At 35.6% G+C, this 22,556-nt stretch overlaps 1 protein-coding gene across 4 annotated transcripts in view; it reads right to left on the reverse strand.

The window, feature by feature from the left end:
• Window positions 1–22,556, reverse strand: part of LOC111146997 (diaphanous related formin 3) — a 517,296-nt gene that overhangs the window by 321,411 nt on the left and 173,329 nt on the right. For all 4 annotated transcript variants that reach the window (XM_022502826.1, XM_022502825.1, XM_022502824.1 and 1 more), the window contains 8 exons: window positions 21,693–21,803; window positions 21,287–21,405; window positions 20,336–20,452; window positions 15,833–15,951; window positions 13,792–13,856; window positions 7,593–7,697; window positions 4,048–4,356; window positions 3,164–3,278 (listed from right to left, as the gene is read on the reverse strand). In XM_022502826.1, the coding sequence (XP_022358534.1) occupies window positions 3,164–3,278; window positions 4,048–4,356; window positions 7,593–7,697; window positions 13,792–13,856; window positions 15,833–15,951; window positions 20,336–20,452; window positions 21,287–21,405; window positions 21,693–21,803 (1,060 nt within the window). The remainder of the gene's footprint in view (window positions 1–3,163; window positions 3,279–4,047; window positions 4,357–7,592; window positions 7,698–13,791; window positions 13,857–15,832; window positions 15,952–20,335; window positions 20,453–21,286; window positions 21,406–21,692; window positions 21,804–22,556) is intronic.

Below are 22,556 nucleotides of genomic sequence, written 5' to 3' on the forward strand. Positions count from 1 at the left end.
AAAAAAATAGAGTATGTGATTAGAACAGATAGAGAGTAAATGATTGAATTCAGTTCTTTTTATTTTCTACCTCTTTCAAATGTTTAGGGAGCACAACTGATTGGCATTTACCATTTTAAATTCCTGGGATGGAACTTCCACCTTGGTAATCAGAGAAATAGCTCTGGGTTTTTTGTTTAACAAATTTATACCCCCTTTTGCCCACTTCCCCTACCCAGGCCTCGGGCAACCACCAATCTGTTCTCTGTATCCATAGCTTAGTTTGCTTTTATTGTTTGTTGTTCTGAGATTCTACATAGAAGAGAAATCAGACAGTATTTGTCTTTCTCTGTCTGACTTATTTTCATTTAGTATAATGCCCTCGAGGCCCATCCATGTTGTCACAAAATGCCCTAGTTCTTTGGCAAAATAATTACTGCAGTGAAAACCAGATAATGGTAGTTCTCTAAAACCGAGTAGAGTCTCCAGTAATGAGAATCCTGTGACCTTCCCTGTTGAGCTGTGCTGTGATCCAAACCAGTGATGAAAAATCAGCCAGTAGACAATGCCTCTATCTTCCCCAACTCCCACAGCTAGGGAGCAGAGCAACTGTAGGGCCACCTTGGACTGAATAATAAGTGACGAGGTTTAATTTTGAATTCTGCGAAAATCACAAAATTGATTCAAAGTAACCTCAGGAGTCACGAGAGATGGGCAAAAAGTTAAGACTTGGACCTAAAGCCTCAGGGGCCAGGTTGTGAATAAAGAGACAAGTAGAGACATGTCCACTCCACCAGCCCTCAGTCTTGTCTAAGCTTTCCAAATACTTTCCTCTGGCCTTCCTTTCTGATCTTTTCTACATAATGGCTATAGGAAATCCTGCTTCTCCGAAAGCAGCAATTTTGTTTTCCACTATAATCTTAAGTACTAGGAATACTAAAAAGTGCTCTTAATTCTCCATGAATAATGTTCTCTAGGAATTATTCTTTAAAATCCAGACCAAAAAGTTGTCACCTTCTCAGCCTATTTCCTGTTGTGACTATGAAATGCTGGCATCGCCCAGGATGACAACCTTGGAAATCTGATCCATGGAAGTATCTTCCACTGTCACAAAAGAAAGAAGGTAGCATCTGAGCTGAGACAATAGAAGTCATGCGTCCCTGACAGCCTCTAAGTCAAATGAGAGACTCCGGGCCAAGGGGACAGCAAGTCCAAAAAAGAGAGGGATGGAAGTACAGGACACTCAGAAAAAGATCATCCTTCCCTCACCTTACGCTTCATAACTAACATTAGATTCAACAAATACATTGTTTGTTTGTTTTTTTTTTCAACCTTGAATCTCAAGGCTAAAGTTAGATGACTTAAGAATTTTTTAAAGGTCCAATTATTTCATTTAGGGCTAGCACTACAGCTAAATTAAAGACATGCTAACAAGTTTCCCTTTTGAGCCTCATTAATTAAGAAAGTAATCAGAGTAAAGAGAAAAAAAAAAGAAGAGACAGTAGCTGGATGGCAGTATTACTTAAATTGCTTTAAGGTACCACCATTTGTACCTACTAGGGAAGCGAAGGGAAAACTAATCAATTCCAGATTATGGAATCTGAAATTCTGAAGTGTTTTACATGTAAATACACATTTTAACTGCCATATATTTTCCTTGATTGCCTGAAGAGTACACTAATCTTATTCAAAGAAAATGTTCATTCTCCATAATCAAAAGGTAAAATTAAGATCTGCTTACTTCACAAGTTTTCCTAGGATAAGCTTGCTGAGAAAATTCCTACTGTTTTCAAAGATCAAAATGCATCAGTTTTACTATTTTGAACAAGGACAGTGCCCAAAAATATCTGCTGAAGGCTTTGGGTTTATCCAAAATTCTGGGAAACCACCTTCATTCACAATTACCTTTTAGAGTTTTTAATTTACAACTACTTTTTAGAAAGAGATTCTAATTTATAGTTCTATTTTACAAGCATTTCAAAGGAATGCAATTTTTTTTTTAGTATCTGTCAATATCCTTTCATTGCCGTGATTGTCAAGTTAAATCAGATACATAGCATAGTGCCTATCACTTAGTAGGTATCTTTTTTTTTTTAAGATTTTGTTTGAGAGAGACAGAGGGCACAAATGGGGTTGGAGGAGTGGCAGAGTGAGAGGGAGAAGCAGGCTCCCCACTGAGCAGGGACCCCCCCCAAAAACATGGGGCTCAATCCCAGGACCCCAAGATCATGACCTGTGCCAAAGGCAGATGTTTAATTGACTGGGCCACCCAGGTGCCCCCACAGTAGGTATTTTAAGAAGTTAATTCTTCCCTGTCTATAGCAAGCCTTCCCATCTCCAGATGGAATACAGTCTCTCTTCTCCAGCTCTCTGTGCTCAATGAGCCCAGGGTCATAAGTGGCATGGTTTATGGTGAAAAAGATTCCTTTCTGAAAATTAAAAGGTAATCACTGATCTAAGTACCTTGAATATAGACCTAAAACGTAAGCATTACATAATTTAAAAATTAACTTAATAGCTTAAGTGCGTATCAGCTCTGAAGCATGTGGTGGAAATCCAATGTTCAGACAAGAATAATGTTTGAGTTATTTCAAAACAAAACAAAAATCACACCAAACAAGTAAAAGCTATCACAAAAAATAATTGGAAATGAATGCTATTACTTTTAATGAAAAGATCATATAACCTACTCATATCCTTGTTTTTTAAGTTAACTTTCAAGGTATTCTATAAATTTGTTATTTCTGTCCCATGTGATTCATAATAATTATTGTGACCATCATTCTAATATTAAAGGGTGGTAAAATTCTGACTAGAAAAAATGTTCACATTTTGTTTGTTTTTCTATGCCCCACTTTCTAAAAGGGATTCTCATGCCGAAATTCTCCATGAAAACATCCTCCTTTTCAAAAGTCCAATTCATAACATCTTCAAAATAGATATTATACTGAAAATTTGACAAAGTTCGATATTAAACGTTTGCGTTTTAAAGATTTCTCATGCAGTAATCAGAATAACAAAATTTGTATTTTAAACATTTCTTTTCATTAGATAATTTATTTAACCATAAGTGAAGCAAAAATATCTCTAAGACTCTTAAAATAATGTTTTCTAGAAGTTAATGTATAAAAATTGGCAACATTAATGTACTAAAATTAACAAGTAAGCATGATGTTCAACTTACCTTTTTGTTGGCAACAAAATGTATTCTCAAGTTTACAAAGCAAATCCACATTTTCATACTTATTTTCATTTACTTTTATCCAGAAACAGTTTTCAGTCATTTCGTGAGGTCTGATCTGCAATCAGAGAGACGGATTCATAAATAGTTCGGTGTTTCATCTGTCCCAGCTCAATCAGTATGTTCAGACCCAGGGTCCCATAGCTGCCAGCAGATGTTTATGAAGTAATCCCTGTAATATTTTTCCCCAAAGTGTGTTCAATAAAATCCAAGCTCCTCAAGAAGCTAACGTTTTATTAAGGGAAAAAAAAAAGTTCCACTGTCACATAGTTGAGGGTTTGAAGCAGAGTGAAATAAAATTTGTTTCTTCTTAATTATACCTCTCAGAGTCTTTGATATGCTTGTGTGCACAGCAACAATTCAAGTGCAGGATACATTACACATCCCCTTCCAAGGCTGTGTGACCAAGAAACCATCTTTCTGCAGGATTCAGAATTTCTGTGTCCTGGTTAAATGAATATTAACTTCAACAACTAGTGTTGGTTTTTCCAACGGCTACCAACACAAAAAAGTTCCAAAGAACATTAACGTTCTTTGTACTTTTGAGAAACACTTCATAATGGGCTCAATGGTAATGTTGAATTACCAATTTGATGATGAATCAAATCCCATTTAACAATTATTAACTCTTACCAAATTTCTAAACTAGAAAGCCTTAGTAGAGAGAAAAGGGCTTTGCCTCAACACTTTTGTTTAATTCAAATAATGCCTGTCTATTTAATGTCACCGTGATTAGAATTTCCACTAGAAATTAAATACAAGCAAATATAAAATTAAATTTTAATGTAGGTGATAGTGTATTTTTCTTCCATTTAGTTCTGTTTTACCTTTAACCAATTCAATCTTCTCATGTTGGTTTCAGGTTTAAATTCTTTCTTTGGTTTTAATCCAAATGGTAGGGTTGGTGGAGGAGGAGAGTTTCGCCCATTGAGAAATCCCAGGGGAGGTGGTGGGGGCACAGGACCACCAAAGGGCATTGGCATTCCTGGAAGTGGAGGAGGAGGAGGTGGAGGGGGTGGAGGCAGCCCACCTCCACAGAACGGCAGTGGCGGGGGAGGAGCCAGTGCTGGGGGGCCAGCTCCATTTTCTTTGGACAGCGGCAAAGCGTTATTTGTACCAGATGGCAAGGCACCAAACTAGAGGAGAAGAAGAGACAAGAAACATGACTAAAAACATCTACAATGCGTGTAAAGGTACACTTTCCTCAAAAATTATTATTTAAATCAAAGATGATTCACTATCAGCAATTTCACATGGGTTAACCAAAAACAAACAAACAAACAAAAAAAAAGACAACACAAAACAAAACAAAATTCTAACCAAATTGGATTTCCCCCCCAATTAAAGAATTTCACTTTTGTTTTCATAAAACTGTAACTGCCAGAAATATTATTTCCTATTTTGATTGTTATGGCCATCTAGGAAGAGATGTCCAAGAAGGATGGGTATACAAGTCTAGAAGATTTGAAAATCAGCAGTTTCTAGGTGATAGTTCAAGTCATGAGCGTAGCTAAGTTCACTCAGTATGAACAGAGCATATAACATAAAGAAAAGTCTATGTACGGAATTCTATAGAATACTAGCATTTAAATGAGAAGTTAAACAACAAAAAGATCAGAGAGTCTATAATAGTACTGTTAGATCATCATGTCTTTACCTTGAGAGAAAAAAAAAATCTGAAATTCCTAAGTAGGACCTGCAGGGGGGCACATCATGGTCCTCGTGAACTGGCTTTCACATACAATTCCAAGTAGATGCCAACCTCACAGCGATTTCTGGGCCCTGGCACATGCTATTCCTTCTGCCTGGAACTCGAGTCTTGGCACATGGCTCACTTCCCTCCGATCCTTTCAGTCTTAGCTAGCACATTCTTTCCTCAGGAAAGCCTGCTCTGACCACTCCTCTTACACTGAGAGTACTTTGTGCTTCTCTTGGATTGCACTGGATCATAAGCATTTATCTCTTTGAAAGATTATAACCTCCATGAGGGAAGTGACGAAGTCTACAGAATTTACTACTCTTTCTCCAGCAATGAAAGTGGCAACAGGCAAATGACAGCCAGTGAAGAAATTTGTGTAGAATGAATGAATGAATGAAAGGTGAGAGAAAAAGCAGACAAGTACAGGTTCATGAGTCACATGAGGAGGGGGGGGTGCTGGTTTATAGTGTCCAATGTCACAGAGAAGCAATGCAAAATCAGGAGTGAAAAAGAGCTAAATATGGTCACTGGTCATTTTTGTCCTTTTGTCTCCATGCCATGGTAAGAATAAATGTCTTTTAATTATTATAAAGATGAGAATTGATAATTTTTTGTGATAGGATTATTTTCCTATAATTACTTCAGTTCTGAGATACACACACACACACACACACACACACACACACACACACACATACACAAAACACCTTGCAAATGGTGGCATTTAATAAATGTTAATAAATCATTTTAAAAGTTTCATGGCACAATTATGGAAAAACAGATCATGTATAAAAGCCTGACACTGACATCTGAGATCAGCACAAAGAAAAAGTGTTATAAAAGAAACTGAAACCAAAAATCAAAGCATGTATCTTAACAAAAACATTAACTACACAGTAGAATGAATCCAGCATTATGCTGCTTTGCTGTTAGAATGGATAGTACTGCCCTCTGAATGTTAAGTATGTATGTTATATTCACACTCAATATGCATTTTATAATTAACTAGAAATGTCTTAAAGATATGGTTGGATTTCTGCTCCATATTAGCTCATTCGATGAGTACGGTTGACTTAAATGTATCATTCGGGAGGTCAGATTATCCTGTGATTAACCTGCTCACTGCCATATCCCCAGCACCTGACACTAGTTGGTTGTTAAGAGAATAAAGGAATAAAATCATAAAAAACAGAATATGTCTTATTCATATCTTTCATAATTAAAATGGCTTTGAACAGAGAGAAGAATCTTAAGACAAATGAATGGATTTCATGAGAAACACACACCAATCAAAAAAAAAAAATTCCTATTCTTCTTCAAAAATTAATATGGTAGCCGATACTAAGTGTCTAATTCCAGGCTTGCTTCTGATGTACAAAACTAGTCATCCTTATCCACATTTTTAAATAACATAGGAGATTCCTGGGCTTAATCTCAGTTGTAAAATAAATTCATTCCCTTATTTATATAAAACACAAACAGCAATAATATATCCAAACTTGGAGGCTATTTTCTTTTTTCAATCAACAGGGATTCTTTAGATTGGATTTACAAGTAATCCTTCAACTAGAAGAAATTAAAAAGTTTTTTTAAATTTCTATTAGCCCAGACCAAGAGAAGCTGCACATAAATATCTCAGCCCCTGCCTATAACTCAATCTGAAATATAAAACACAATCAAATGTTTCTTTTAGTGTGAGAGACAAGGAGCCACATGGGAAAGATGAAAAGTTTCAATAAGTTGTACTTCCTTCTTGCACACTAAAGAAAGATCAGTGAGAGTCATATTCTTACAGAAAAGAGGTTTTTTCCCTTAAAAGTGGACACTTAACATTGAACTATGTCTTCGGGTACCTTCTTACAATCTCCGTAACAAAACTATCCACTAAGTATTTAAAAGAAAACAAAATAGCCAATAATATGGGAAATAGTAACCCGATATAGGAAATGGTACATCTGAGACTATTTTGACACAACCATAAATTCGGATGAAAGAAAATGAGCCAAAACTATACATACTGCTCATCATCCTATATGTAAATCTGCATGAAGAAATTTAGCTATGAATATTATACTCCTTACTGTCATCCATTTACAACATGCAGATGATATATTTCTTGCTATCTAAATGTTTTATGTGTGGAGGGTGTATGTGAGCTATCTGCTTCATAATCCAGATTTGCTCTCTTTTTTGTCATGTTTTAAATCTGTTTACTTTTGGAAATTGAAAAATTATCAGAAAATGTTCTCATTCAGCTAGAGGTTATCTTTCACTGCAAGGTACCCATAGGCTGAAGGTTTTGAAAAATAAATAGCTTGAGCAATAATTTCCTGTAGTGGGATAAAGAACAGTGACGAATGACAAATCGAAGAGTAAAATACTTTCTTACCCTTTATGGTTACATATAAAACACGTGACATTAAGAACAAAACCCAAATGAAACATAAGGAAACAGATTAATTAGTAAATTTCTTAAAAATGCAAGTAGAAAAAAAAGGGGTCAAAGTCATTTTTTAAAAAATTTACAGAATAGAAATACATAGAAACAATACCATGAAAACATACTAGTAAAATTAAAGTTGAAACATTTTGAGCTATGAAGATATGACATGACCTTTGTTTCCCTGGTAAGCTTTCAATACCCAAATTCAATCAAGAAAGATGGTATTTTACCTGTGACTTAAAAGCTTGTAACTCTGCTTGAAGTTCATTAATCTCTGCTTCTTTTTTCTGCAATTGGGCCTGAGTTTCTTGGTGGTCAGTAAACTCTTTTTCAAACTGCAGAGGAGGGAGGAGGGGGAAAAAAAAAAAAAAACAGGAGACAGAAAGAGGTCATTGAAAAGCACTATTCTTCATAGAAAAATATGACTGTAATGATCTGTCAGCAGAACACAAACTTTTTATGAAAAGAATGGCAGATTTTGCTAAGTCACCCAAAGTTTTTTTCTACGTCTCTCCAGGTCCCACCAAAAATCATTCAAGGTGCAAGAGAGCAGACAAAGCCAAAGATGGAGTCTGTGACCTTCTCCTCTCGTCAGAGCAAAGTGGCTCAGAGGTATCTTCAACACTGACATTTTTCTTAAAAGTCCCTAAATATCATTGTAACTTTGTGTACAATAATAGAGAGCAAAGAACTGCACTGAGTTCCATGACCCCTACCTGCAAAAACTTCTACTTAAAATTTATGGGAAGCTTATCAATAGGAATTAAAAGAATTCCGTTTTAATATTATTTATAATTAAAGGACTCCATTTTGTAAACATGTCACTTTTTCTTACACCATCATGAAAGCTAAGGGCTCTGATGTAGTTCTAACCCCTCAATGGTAATTTAAGAGAATAAAATCTGTGTTATTTACCATTAATCTTTGGGAGATTAATCTTTGAGAAATTAATGGTAAATTAATCTTTCAAAGACTCTGGTACAATACCTTGTGGAAGGAAGGCAAACAGTAAAATTTGGTGAATCCAGTGAGTTTTCTAATTTATATAGCCCCTCATCACAAATTCCCATCTTGCATTGAAATAGCTTCACCCTACCATTGTCATGACTAAAAACCTCTCCTAGCAGAAGAGAATTTCATTAGGGTAGTGTCTCACAACCAGGAACATTTATTTGACTCTTTTAAAAAGAAAAAAACAAAAAAAAATCAAAAAAATATACAACTACTTCCCAAATATAGACTTTAGACTTTAAAATTCAGTCAAACCTCAATTCACACACCAAAAAAAATAAATAAATAAAAATCAACAGTTTACAAAAGGCACTTAAAAATTTATGAATCTTATTTTGTCCTGAACTCAGAGAAGTGGTTAACTAGTCCCTCATCATACAACCAGTAAGTAAAGAGGAAAATAAAAGCCAGATTTTGTCTTCCAACCCTGAGTTTAGATGAAAACACACCACTTTCCTACAACTTACATTTACATAAAGTTTCATAGTTTGTTTTTTAAGATAGATCTTATTTTTCAGAACTCCTTTAGGTTTACAACAAAATTAGGCAAAAGTTCCAAAGATTTTTCATACACCCACCTCCACATAAGTGTTTCCTCCCCCCATACCCCCATATTTTAGTATAAGCAAATTTGCCCCCATATTCATTCTCTGTGTGCCAGTGTGTTCCATTACAACACACTGTTCTGGTTCTCCTACTAACTCCTTGACTGTTCCTACCAATTCTTCTATAGTTCCTACTACCCAGTCCTACCCTATAACATTTCTGTGTTATAGGACTTTTCCTTCACCCCTCTGCTGGTCTCACTTCCATATCTGATAGAATGGTATCTTCCACATCCACATGCTCCAATCTCCCTTCATACACCAATGGTGTCCTAAACCCTACCACTAGCCCAGCTTCTCATCTGAATTCCACACTGCTCATCAGTCCAGAAATGTATTTTCAAATAGTCAATGAACATCTTTCAAGGCAAAAAAACAAGACCAGTATTTTTAAAACCAGTATTACCTCCCCCACTACAAACTTCTTTGAATGCTATTCTTTCTAAAGGATGGCTCAAAAAACATGACTCCTTTTGCCCTTAAACGTTCAGTGGATTTATTTAAAGACTACACTCAACCTTATATCTAGGAACCTCCTGGGACTTGGCCCCAAACTACCTATTTCCTATTATATAGTAAGTAATAGCATGTGTCTGGTGTATTCCTCAAAGTGGTACGTGCTAGAGATACACAGTTGAATAGAATACAGTGATTGTTTTTAGAATGTGCAGTGTGTCTGGTGGCAAAATAAAAGCAAACTAATAACCCAAAACCTATGAAAATTACCAGCAATAGAGAAATAAGACTGCAGGCATGGGAGTGATTCCTGGAGGAATGGTGTTTGACCACACATTTAAAGAACTAAAGTAGGCAGCTGAGAAGAGCAGCTAGCACTTCAAATCGAGGGTCTAGCACAGGGCATAAAAGACAAGCAACCAGATGTCAGGGCCATAAAAGGAGGGAGGAAGAGAAGTTGCAAGGGATGAAGTCACTGATGTAGCCAGGAATGAAACTGTTCAAAGGAATTTTACAGTAAGCCAAAAAGTTTTCCCTTTTGCCTGAAAACCATGGAGAATAAATAAGAAATAAATAAATAAATAAATAAATAAACAAATAAATAAGAAATTAACATGATCAAATCTACCCTTCGAAAAACCCAACCTGCAGCAGGGCGGAAGGTGGTCTGAAAGAGAAACACCAGACACATGAAAATGAGTTTGGATGATACTGCAGTTATTCAAGCAAGAACTGAAGGCCTACCTGAACAAAGGGAGAAGACAGAGGAATGGGGGGAAAAATGTAGGGTTTCATTTTGCTCTTTTAAAATAAAACAGAACAAAACAAACAAAAAACAGAATCTTGGGGCATTTGGTGGCTCAGTCGTTAAGTGTTTGCCTTCGGCTCCAGTCATGATCCCAGGGTCCTGGGATTGAGCCCCACATAGGGCTCCCTGCTCAGTGGGAAGCCTGCTTTTCTCCCTCTCCTGCTCCCCCTGCTTGTATTCCCTCTCTCGCTGTGTTTGGTAAATAAATAAAATCTGTAAAAAAACTGAACAAAATAAAACAAAACAAAACAAAAACCAGAATCTAAATAGTGTATAACAATGTAGGAAATGAATAAGGGAAGTATATCTAAGATGACGATGGTGTTTTATTCCTTTGTAAGCTGGAAACTAAATATTAGAATTTTAGGGGGGAAATAGGAATATAAAATACCTGAGGGAAAGACATTTGTTTAAAAGATTATTTTAGAGAGCGAGAGAGCAGGGGGAGGGGCAGAGGGAGAGAATCTCAAGCAGACTCCCCGCTAAGAGTAGAACCCAACAACGCAGGACTAGATCTCACGACCCACGTGACCTGAATGGAAATCACACAGTCAGATGTGTAAATGACTAAGCCACCCAGGTGCTCCTGAAAGAGCATTTTAAGGAAAAGAAAAATGAATTTGGTTTCAGAAATATTAATCTTGAGAGGCCTATAGGAAATTTGCAATACATTTCCATATACCTCCCTCTTGGCTATCTCAGTTTGTCGCCTCATATTAGTTATCACTTCCTTGGCTAAGCCTCCCTTGGCCACCCAAGACTAGATGAGGAACCCTTTCTATAGGCACACACAGCAGACGGTTTAACTACCATCACAGTTATTACACTGTAATATAAAAATATTGAAATGCACTATCACATACCTCAGTAACACTCACCAACCTGGAAGCTTATTAATAGTGAGAACGTATTTTATTCATCACCTTTCCAAAGCCTTACATTTTAAACTAAACTCAATAAATATTTCTTGAATGAACAGATGGAGCCAATTCCTGTCAAATCTCCCTTTATATGTTGTGAATAAAGATGTCAATATCATATATTAAAGTTCCTCAATCTCCCAGCATGAAAAATCTTTGAGAGGTCATGTTCTCTATTCTCCCTTTTATGACTGCTCAATGTTTACTGCTGCTTAGCAAGAAATAAAAAATTAAAGTCTTATGAGAGTTAAAATGAAGTCTTCTTCACAATATCAATATGTACACAATCCTATCTCATATGGCTTAGAGTAACTTTTGGGAGGAAAAAGGACTACTTAATGGAAAAAGATAAAACTACCAAAACTGCCAGACTCATAATTAGTATACTCTGAAGGAACTTATTAACTTGGTCTTACTTAAAGTATCTCTATTATTTAACAAAGAGAGAAATTTCTACGTCCTACCCTATTAACAGGATGAGACAAAATATAAACTTTGCTTTAGCATTTTTATAGTATCTATAGTCAAATCACAGTAGCCTTGGGGATAAAATGAATCTCCATTAAAGACATACTTTATAAAAACAAATATGATAGCCTTCTTCTCCAAAAAGAGTTACTAAAGCAATATTACGCTTACAAAATTACACGCAAAAATGTCAAGAAACACAGTTAAGGCTGAAGCTCTGCTTAATTTCATTCCCTAGGGTAAATGTATTAGTGCATCTGTACAAGAAGGTTGATAATTCAATATTCTCTATGTACTTTCTGACATTTCTGGTCTTCATTTTTCAAATTTATGCACCAAAATAAAGAATGTGTCTAGCAACTATGATAGCTTCCTGCCTAAAGCAAAGTATTTACATGTGTCCGTATAAAGCTATCAGAAAGAAGCTCTTGCTGATATATACAAAATGGTATGGCAATAGAAATCTTTTATGGAGCCAACAATATTTTCTGAATATACCTAAGACATATAACTTCTGACTAAAAGGAGACAAGTAACCTTGAACAAGGTCTTTCTTCCACTTACTCTTAAACTTTACAATTTTAAAACAATATGTTGAGAAGGGTATCACATTTAACAATACTCCTATATACCATACACCTAAAAATGATTATAAAAGCAAATTTACACTATCTGGGATGCAACCAAATCAAGTACTTGAAAGATTACTACTACTTTCTCATGAAAAGTTAAAACAGTAGAGAAGTAGTGAGGTTGGAATACAAGATCAGGGTGAGGTGACACCTTACAACACAATCACCTATCAACTGTAGCACATATGATACTTAAATGACCCACTAATTTGTCTCCTACATCACTGCAGGGCAATGACAGTAGCATATTCGCAGCTGTTATCCTAGTCTGCAGCCAAAGGCCAGGAGTTAGTCACCTCTCACTAAGTGGTGAATCTCAGGACTTCTCACACAGGACATTTACAGTTTTTCATAAATTCCCAGTAACTACTGAAAGACTGCCTATCATCTGCAAGTTATATTATCTTAAAAGGTTATGGGGCGCCTGGGTGGCTCAATGGGTTAAAGCCTCTGCCTTCGGCTCGGGTCATGATCCCAGGGTCCTGGGATCGAGCCCCACATCGGGATCTCTGCTCAGTGGGGAGCCTGCTTCCTCCTCTCTCTCTCTCTGCCTGCCTCTCTACCTATTTGTGATCTCTGTCTGTCAAATGAATAAATAAAATCTTAAAAAAAAAGTTATAAAAATGTACAATTCTCTCAAGATTTATCTAGGTCCTGGTAGATCCAAAAAGTAGCCCCTCAGGCATGGTACAAAACACAGAGTAAATGTTCATTTAGTGTATGTCCATTCAGGTGCTGGTAGTAGTGATTATCATTTATTCCTCCCATGTGAGAAACCAGCCACAAGAATTTATTCAGAGTGACTACTTAAAATGTGAAGAACACCAACGTAAATTTTTCAAAACAGAGAAGAAGTCTAACAGGTCCATGCTGAACAGAGATGAAACCACAGAACAGCACCTTAAAGAAAAGTAGGGAATGGCTTGTCACCAATACTGGGCAGAAACAAACGAACTGCTATATCAGACACATTTGACCTATAAAAATGACAGTTTTATATGTTCAACAAGATCTAAGAAAGCAACTTTACCCAAAACAAAAATTAAGCTTTAAAACTTTTAGATATAATTTCAACCCTAAGGGCCTAAGTTACAGGATTTCTTGAGGAAAATACATTTTGTTCATTTATTCATTCACGTATTTTTGTTGTTGTTGTTGTTAATTCTGAGGGCCAGGAACTGTTTGAGGTACAGGGACAGTGAATAAACAAAATCCTTCAAACAAACCTACAAACAAACAAAAATCCTTCCTAGAGTTTACTGTGGAGGAAGAAAGAGACAATACATCCACGGACACCACGTGGCATGTCAGAAAAATACAACAGAAGAAAACATAACAGAGAGAGAGTCAGGGTTGGGAGTGGAAGGTTAGAATTTTAAATAGTCTAGGAAACCCTCCTCTCAGATGGCATTTGTGCTGCCTGAAGGAGGTAAAGGAGAGAATGGGAACACCAAGCAAAGTCCCTGAGGCAGAAGCACGCCTGAGAAGTCTCCTCAGAGAGTCTTCCAAAGTTACTCAAAATTACTTACTTTCTTGTGAAGTTCCAATGCTTTCTCTTCAAACTCTTCTAGTTTGGCTTGGTCTATGCAAGTATCTAAAATTACAATGACAATTTTTTTTTTTATTCTGGTACTTCTTGAAATTGTTAGGACTTTAATAGTGCCTTTCTTTTTTAAATAAAATACATAAACACAGTTTTAGAAAACACATTACAGAAGGCTTATGATGAAAAGTAACAACAAATCACTACACTAAAAACTCAATTCCATTTCTAAACTACCACCTCTTACAGTTCTTCTTTTATTGGATTTCTCTGGCAGTTAGCTTCCTAACTCTACATAAAATGTATATACCATAATTTCTTGATTTATCTATTTAATATATTACAGATAGCTTCCTATAATAGAAGATGAAAATAGTGTTCCTTGTCTAATCCCATTTATTATAATAATTTTGCTTTCAAAAATGGCTGGCTCTAGAACACTAAATAAATACTTAAACCTCTGATCTCTGTTATGAAAACAGCATCTCCTGATTTCCACTCTAATATCTGAAGTTATCTGCACCCCATACTTTCCATCATCTTTCTACCCTAATGTCCAACCCCAGGTCCTCACACTCACCTATTCACACGAACACATTGACATTCTCTTAAGTCTTCTGCATTGTGCCTCTAAGTTTTTTGTAAATATTTAAAATCAACACACACAATGTATTTGTTATAACTAAGTAAATATGTTTCACTCATAGAGCCAAGTAGTAGTCATGGCATCTGTTTCCTTCTCAAGGGTTCAATGTCTAAAACCTCTCATCTACTCAAGTAAAAGCATTCCTAATCGATTGCCAGGTAGAATAAACTTGATTTTCAAATACTATTCAAAACTGCTCCACATTTTAGTTTGCTTCGTACTCATAAGACTTTTTCCCTTATTTCTCTGTCCCTCCCACTATCAGGAACTTATTGCTTCTCTCCTGTGGAGAGAAATAAGTACTTTCTTTATCAGTGCCACTAATATTAACTCTTTTCTTTCTCATTTTATACATTCCATACCTCTTCCTGGACTCAAATATCCTATGAAGAAAAAAACCACCTCACTCAAATAAGGGATATTCTTTTTTCATGCCATGCCAAAATTAGACATACACATACTCCTTCCACATTAGTTGCTATGTGGAATCACATATCAATGATTATTTTGTACTCTAACTTTAAAATCCATGAATTCTTTACCCATGCAGAACTGGTTATCAGGCACTGGAATTCGGAAAAGAGTGGTTTGCAGAGTCTCTAAACACTGACACATCTCATCGTATGATATCAAAATAATCACCACTGATTTCATCAGAAACAAATTTGAGTACAGGGAAGCTGTCAAGCTAACAGTAGCAGATGCAGGTTTTCCAAAACTCAAATTTTTACTTGAAAGCTTGAATTCGATCATTGGTAACAAATTCTATCAGTTGTTTTCCCTGACATTATAGACCTGCTTTTCTTTTTTTAAAAAGTGTGTGCCAAAACAATCATGCCTGAGTAGCCCTAGCTTTTCATGACAATCATTCCTTCAAAGTAAAAATCAACCAATTCAGCTTGCAATTTAAGCAAATCCACAGCTATGTGCTCATTGTACTTGGGGACCTGGAAGTGCTAAATGTGTAAAGACAAGACATTTTGTCTTAGGGGATATTAAAGTAATGCGTACTCAAGGGTTAGATTTTTAACAAAATGTTTTTCAGTTAACAGTTATCAAGGACACTCAAGTAAAATATGGCAGTTTTCATTGTTTTGTTTTACTCAGCGTGAGGAATATGATGGCTACTAACACAATTTGGTGTCACTGCCTTGATTGCTAACCATGGGCCAGCAGTTTGATCCACCTTTGTTTTCATCACCAGCACAAGTATCAACACAATGGAAGAGGCAATTTAGGATCCTTAAGATCCCCTGAAAGGGAGGGTATCCAGGGCACTCAGGGCTCTACAGGTCACATGATGAGAACCAATGCTGCAGAGCTGACCTGCGGGTTAAGGGATAATAAAAGATTTCCGTTTAAATAATAGAGAAATACTCACCGACAAAGTGACTTAAATCTAAATCTAGTCTTTTTCGATATGTGAAGTCTGGATCCATCCCATCTCTATGCAATACAATCTGAGATATACACTCATCAATTAATTTGAAGTATCGTTGCCTAAAACCGAGAAGAAGAATGAATGGACATCCAGGTTATTAGTGCAACTCTCCATCAAAGCAGTTTGGTAAGCTCGTTTTAAGTTCAGTAATTCACCTCTGCAGTTTCAACCATAGACATGTCAGATTTAACATGAGAAAGGAAACTCAACAGACATTGCTTTCCTTCTAATGATCTTAAGAGAGTAAATTTTTGTTCTTTTAGCAAATAGAGTGCTTTAATGATGATTTGCTTACAAAAATCAGAACCTTGACTTAATTAGTAAGCAATAAAAAAGAATAGTAAGATGAAGTGATATGTGCTTAAAAGCAGTCCTCAAAAGATATCAACCTGCCACTACCATAGCTATCACTATTAATTTTATTAACACAAGCCAAAAGCATACCTTTTTCTCCAAAAAAAATTCTCTAAAAGGTTCTTAAAACTATAGAGTTTTAAGAATGTTTGTGGAGTCCAATTAAAAACTGATACTGTGAATTATAAATACCAAAGGAATACTTCTTACTCAAAAGACAACTGAAAAAATCGAGTATAACATTTTTTTGGTCCAAAAATTAAAGTTTAACTACAATCCCCAATTGGGATCATGTTTTCAGTCCACCTGTTTGTAATAAGCAAAAGAACATCCCTTAAAACTTAAGCCAACAAATTTAAAAGAAATACCCAGCAGATTACAGTGACAAAACCAAACTAGAGTGACAGAAAGGGTAGGTGCAATCTCAGGGAGGTCAGTCCTTCATCCCCAGCCAGCCCCAAGACTTATTTCTTCCCTCAATGACTTTTGGCACACATTTCCTCGCCAAATCTTTCTCGTCATGTATGTGATGGTGCCTCTAGTCATTTGAGCTTCTCTTCCCTACACACCGTGACCTACTTGCCCTTCATCTACTTATTTCACATCTAATAAATGACCCACTATGCTGAATAAAATTCACAGCATTAGCAAAGATGACAAATGGTCATGGACTGTCATAAACTAAAAATGTTTTAAGACACTTTTCCTGGGTACATATAAAAGCAAGATAGTATTACTAATGCTTTCCTCAATATTCTAAACTTTTCTTAAAAAAGTGGTCTCCCATTCCCTAATGTGTTGCCATAATAACCAACCACATTTACTGTTAAAGTGCAAAAACTGCACACGTTTATATCACATTTGAAAACTAAGATGAGATGAAAACATTTGATTCCTTTTTCCCCTTATTCAATGCTATCCTAGTGTTGGCTTTTTTAAGATTTTATTTATTGATTTGAGAGAGGGAGAGAGAGAGAGAGGTTCTAGAGAAAGAGGAGAAGGGGCAGAGTTAGAGGGAGAAGCAGACTCCCTGCTGGACAGGGAGCCTGACTCAGAAGGGGCTCAATCCCAGGACCCTGAGATCATGTCCCGAGCTGAAGTCAGATGCTCAATTGACTCAGCCACCCAGGCATTCCTATCCTAGTGTTGTTAATATGAACGGGTTTTAAATTAACATAGGCAATTTTGTGGCCTTCTTTTTCTTAAAGTCATAATTTCAGTATGTTTTCTCACTCCATAGCCCCCAATGATAAGCTCATTTACAAAGTAGCTGAAATTTCATGCAAAACCTCTTTAAAGGCAACACTAACAAAATAAAATAAAATAATGTACTTCTGGATTCCAGACAAATAAATCTAGAAAATAATCTCTATGAGCAATATAGGTGAGTTAGTGACTATGTCAGGGAATACGTGAATAACCTAATTAAGGGATGAACATAAATTGTCATTACTTCACTGATAGATCATTTTTGTTGCAGGAATTTTAAAATCATCTTCACTTTCTCTTTAGTATTTTTACCAAATATCAAATTATCTCCCATGCACATTCAACTAGCAGAATATTTTGCACATGTAAGCCATTGAGTATTTGTTACAAAAGTGGATTTGATCTTCTACTCCACCCTCCAATTATCTTTCCCCATTTCATTTTTCTTGGGGCCAGGAGCTACCTTTCATGTACAGTCTCCAATCGAGTTCCATTTCAGTAAAATGTCCTCTTGTTCCAAGAGGAACAAATGTTCCAAATGAGAAGGTGAGCAAAATTTCTAATTTCCCAATCCACTAATTCTTTTAAATGGGAATAACTTGCATTCGAAAATAATGTCATTTATAAAAACCTTTAAAAAATATCAATATGTGTTTAGAATGTTCAGTAAACAAAAAAATGTTCCAATAATCAAGGATTTCTAAAAGGTATAAGCCAGGTCCTTCTAAGAGTGTGAAAACCAAAAAAGTGAAGCTAAAACCAAAAGAGCAAGATCCATAGACCTGCACACCACTAAATGAAAATTTTACTGTAAATAAAAAGTTAAATAATTTTTAAATGAATATATGAAAACTTAAGTGACCCTAATCTGACTCAACCTTATAATAAAAATATATTCTCTATTAGAATAAATAACAATAACAAATACCTATGAGAATTTGAGAATATGGGCAAAAAAATGGATGGAACTGTCTTGATTAGAGCAGTCATAGGAAGAACAATGCCTTCACAGGGACCATATCTGGAACAAAGACCAAGGTCCTGGGGCTTAAAGAGTCAAGGAAGAATGCATCATGGTTAAGTATCAAACTATAAATGTGATACTTGAAAAATGACCGAAATAACTAACACTCTATACCTCACTAATGTTGCTCTGGGGATACTATGGTTTAATACTTTTCTGAGACTCTTAATTCTACTAAAGTGATAGAATTTCCTGAGCAGGTCCTAAGAGAGTTGCACTTTTCAATCTGTTTTAAAGGTAGACACAACCGCCTATCCTCTTGAAGCACAGATTAAGGGATTAGGTTAAAATGAAAGGATCAAAAATAAGATATAACCCCCCTAGCAGCACTAAGACATGGAAAACTTTGAAAGCAAATAATATTCTTGAATTCTTGAAAACTCAAACAGCACTGAATAATTGGAGGTTGACCGAACCAACCATATGGGAATCAAGAAAAGGATAGGGTACTTGAGAGTAAATGGAAGTTTCAATTTTATTTTTAAGAATATTAGGGAAAAAATAGTAGTATAATTACCAGCAAGGTACCTCTGATATTTAAAAATATTGTTTAATCCATGTATTGATATTTTTAATCAAATTATTAGTATTTTCATTAATATTTTGATCCATATATTAACATTTTACATTAGTATTTACAAAAGAAGATAAGATGAATGATCTATACTCATCCCAAAGAACCTAAAGTTTTACCTTTTTTTTTTTTTTTTTTTTTGACTCTTACTCTATTCACTTGTCAGTTATATAAAAAGCCCAAATTACACCCTCTGACATCAACCAAAGGACACGGCCTCAATGAGACATGTCTAGCAAATTCTTCTACATGAAATTAGAGTAAGAAAATACTTATTGCCCAAAGGACTTGAGAATGAGATTTCCGGAAAGCTAAATTAAAGGGAAAAAAAAAAAAAAGATTTTAAATTCAAGGATCTCGGCTTCCCTCATAAAACAGTAACAAGGTGGAAAGAGGATATAGAGAGCATTTATTGAGGATACAACATGTGGCTAGGAGATTTACCCAGGAATAATCCATATTCCATTCCATTCCATTCCATAACAACCAAGCAACTTAGGTGCTAATATCTTCACACAGCTACAGATAGACAACATACAGATGAGATAAACAATCTGTTAAACTCAAGATGGCTAGGATATAATCAAACTTGAAATGTCATTTGTCTAGCTTTTCTGATACATTAGCAACATTAGATGCAACTGTATTATCAAGACACTTGCTAGTTACTTAAACACTAATAAAAGCAATGTTTAGTACCCTTCATGTAACTTATATAAAGAAACTTATCAACATCACTCCTACTACCTAAACACTAAACAGAAAATAGTACCCATCACATGATAAATTAGTAATTTGTTGCTAGTGTGCATTTTTATTCAGATGAAAACTTGTTACCAAGAATCTGCTGGAGCTTAAAACATAACAGTAATATCATTTTACCATCACCTGTCTAAGTACAAACCCATGAGTCAGTATTACGGCATAAATAGGTATCTGAAAATTATTTGCTTGCCCAAACCAAACATCAGGAGATTTTCACAATCAATAGAATTTTGTTAGTGAAAGAAAACATTAGAACATAGCTTCTTGGGGCGCCTGGGTGGCTCAGTGGGTTAAAGCCTCTGTTTTCGGCTCAGGTCATGATCCCAGGGTCCTGGGATCGAGCCCCACATCAGGCTCTCTGCTCAGCGGTGAGCCTGCTTCCCCTTCTCTCTCTGTCTGCCTCTCTGCCTACTTGTGATTTCTCTGTCAAATAAATAAGTAAAAAAAAAAAAAAAAAAAACTTAAAAAAAAAAAAACATAGCTTCTTCTTCTTACCTTACAAAATAATTCCTCTTACCTTATAAAATAATCATTTCGAATCAGCAAAAGATGCTGAAGAATAGAAATGAAATATCCTTCTGCTCTAGTTTCCTTAACTGAGTTCCACACCATGTTGTAAATATCATATGCTTCAGTAAACTGATTAAGGAATACACGAATTTATTCATCCTCTACAGCAAACAACTCTAATAACATAGCACAGAATCTATTCTGTAAGGCTTCAAAAGACTATTATGTGCCTTAGTCTAAAGTGGGCATCATGTATACTTAACATCAAATAAAACACAGGTCTCTAGGTTTCAGAGTAGAGAGGAAAACAGTTTGCAAATGACAACTTGACCTGACACTCCCTGGCTTCTCCTCCACCATCAACTCCAACCATTTGCCTCTCTCATGCCAAGACGTTGCTGGAGACAAGAGTAAGAGGCAACTGGCTGTAAATACCATATTAAGTTTTCTTTACCAAGAGAGCTGGTGCCAGGCATTAGCCACCATGGAGTAGCCCCAGCAGAGGACAGGAACCTGGTGGATTTCTGGAAAAGCACAGAATTAACAGAGGCCATGTGAGTGTTCCCCCAAGGTGTAGGGCAGGAGCCAACAAGCAAGTTAACGACACCCTTCCCCTAATGCTGGAAAGCACTAAAGGAAAGGAGCTGCCAAACATGAAAAGAAAAAACAGGTAGTGTACACACACACACACACACACACACACACACACACACACACAGCCTAACAAAATCCATTTGTAGGTTGTAACATTGATTTACATATGCATGTACTCAGAAATACACACATTAAACTAATCAGAAAAGTTTATATAAAAATCAGTCTGATTCATAAAGGTTTGACTTTATACTGTTTATATCGAAACGGCTTCAGAAGTTCAATATTTCGGGGGGTGAAGATTGGTTGTTTGGGGGTTAGCAAGAATTTTTCATATTTCACTAACTTCAGAACAAAAGGATATTCAAGTTCAGCTCTAATATCATCGAGGCGATGAGAGAACTCAAGCAAATCTTCTTCCTTATGCTCATCAAACACTTTAAGCTGGATATCCAGGCCATCATTCCTCATACGTTTTAAATTCTAGAGATATTAAATAGAAATGACAATCAATGGTTTTCTTTTTAATAATGCAAAAAAAATTAATGAAAAACACAAACAACAAGCCAACCATTTGGCTGGATTTATAGCATTCAAACACTTAAAGTGTTAAATAATACTCACATCTTATCTATATTTCACAAATTTTTATACTCGAGCCTTTTTTTCCCCCACAGATAAATTATTCTTGAAGGTAATTTATCTAAATTTCCCCCTATTCAAGTACTCCTCTAATTTAAATATTAATAAGGAGACTGCAGGGCACTTACTGGCAAGATGTCTTTCAATCCACAACGCATAAATTCATTTCTGATGTGAAGCCTGAAGTCCAAATCATCAGGAGATGTAACAAGGGCATTGATGAGCTGCATACACGCTACCTACAATAGATTGCACAGTGAGACGAAGGCTCAGATTCCAACATTAAAGAAAAGAGTCATAGAACTGAAATATCAAGGTTTTGTTCCAAGAATAAAGTATCTTCCTTCCGGGGAGAACCTATTAAAACAATAATCCATATGCAAATTATTTTAGTCAATTACAAATTAAGTAAGAAATATCATTTCGGTGAAGTTTTTGTTTGTTTGTTTAATTTTCCATTTGTTTGGGAGTTCTAGTGGATTAAGAGAGAGAAACATTAGGCACTGGTACCATTCCATAAAAAATTCACTCTAGCCGAAAGTTAAGTTCTTGTCCAAAAATATCATTCCATGCACATACAACACAAAACTGAACACCCTAGTTGAAAAATTATAGATCTCTACTGGATATAAAATACTTACCTAAAATACAATGGTAACTTGCCATTCATCAAGAAAAACCCAAAATTTCCAACACCTGAAGGTCAGTAATTGTCCTGAATCTGGTTAATGGGGTTGTTATAACAAAACCCTATCTCACGATCATGGCACAATTAATTAGAATTAACCAGGCAATGGTTTAAACACTTTGGCAAGAATTCAAAAATAATATATGTCATGTTTATTCCGAAGGTATAAAGAAATTACATAACTAATTAAATTCTTTGGTATACACTTTCAATGATGAAAGTGCAAAAATCACTGTATTTTCCAGTTATTTAACACTCCAAATTTCAAAGTGGATCTTTTTTTTTTTTTTTTTTTTTTTTTTTT

The sequence above is a fragment of the Enhydra lutris genome, unplaced genomic scaffold (genome assembly GCF_002288905.1).
Source record: "Enhydra lutris kenyoni isolate GAN:26980312 unplaced genomic scaffold, ASM228890v2 scaffoldscaffold15, whole genome shotgun sequence".
NCBI lineage: Eukaryota > Metazoa > Chordata > Mammalia > Carnivora > Mustelidae > Enhydra > Enhydra lutris.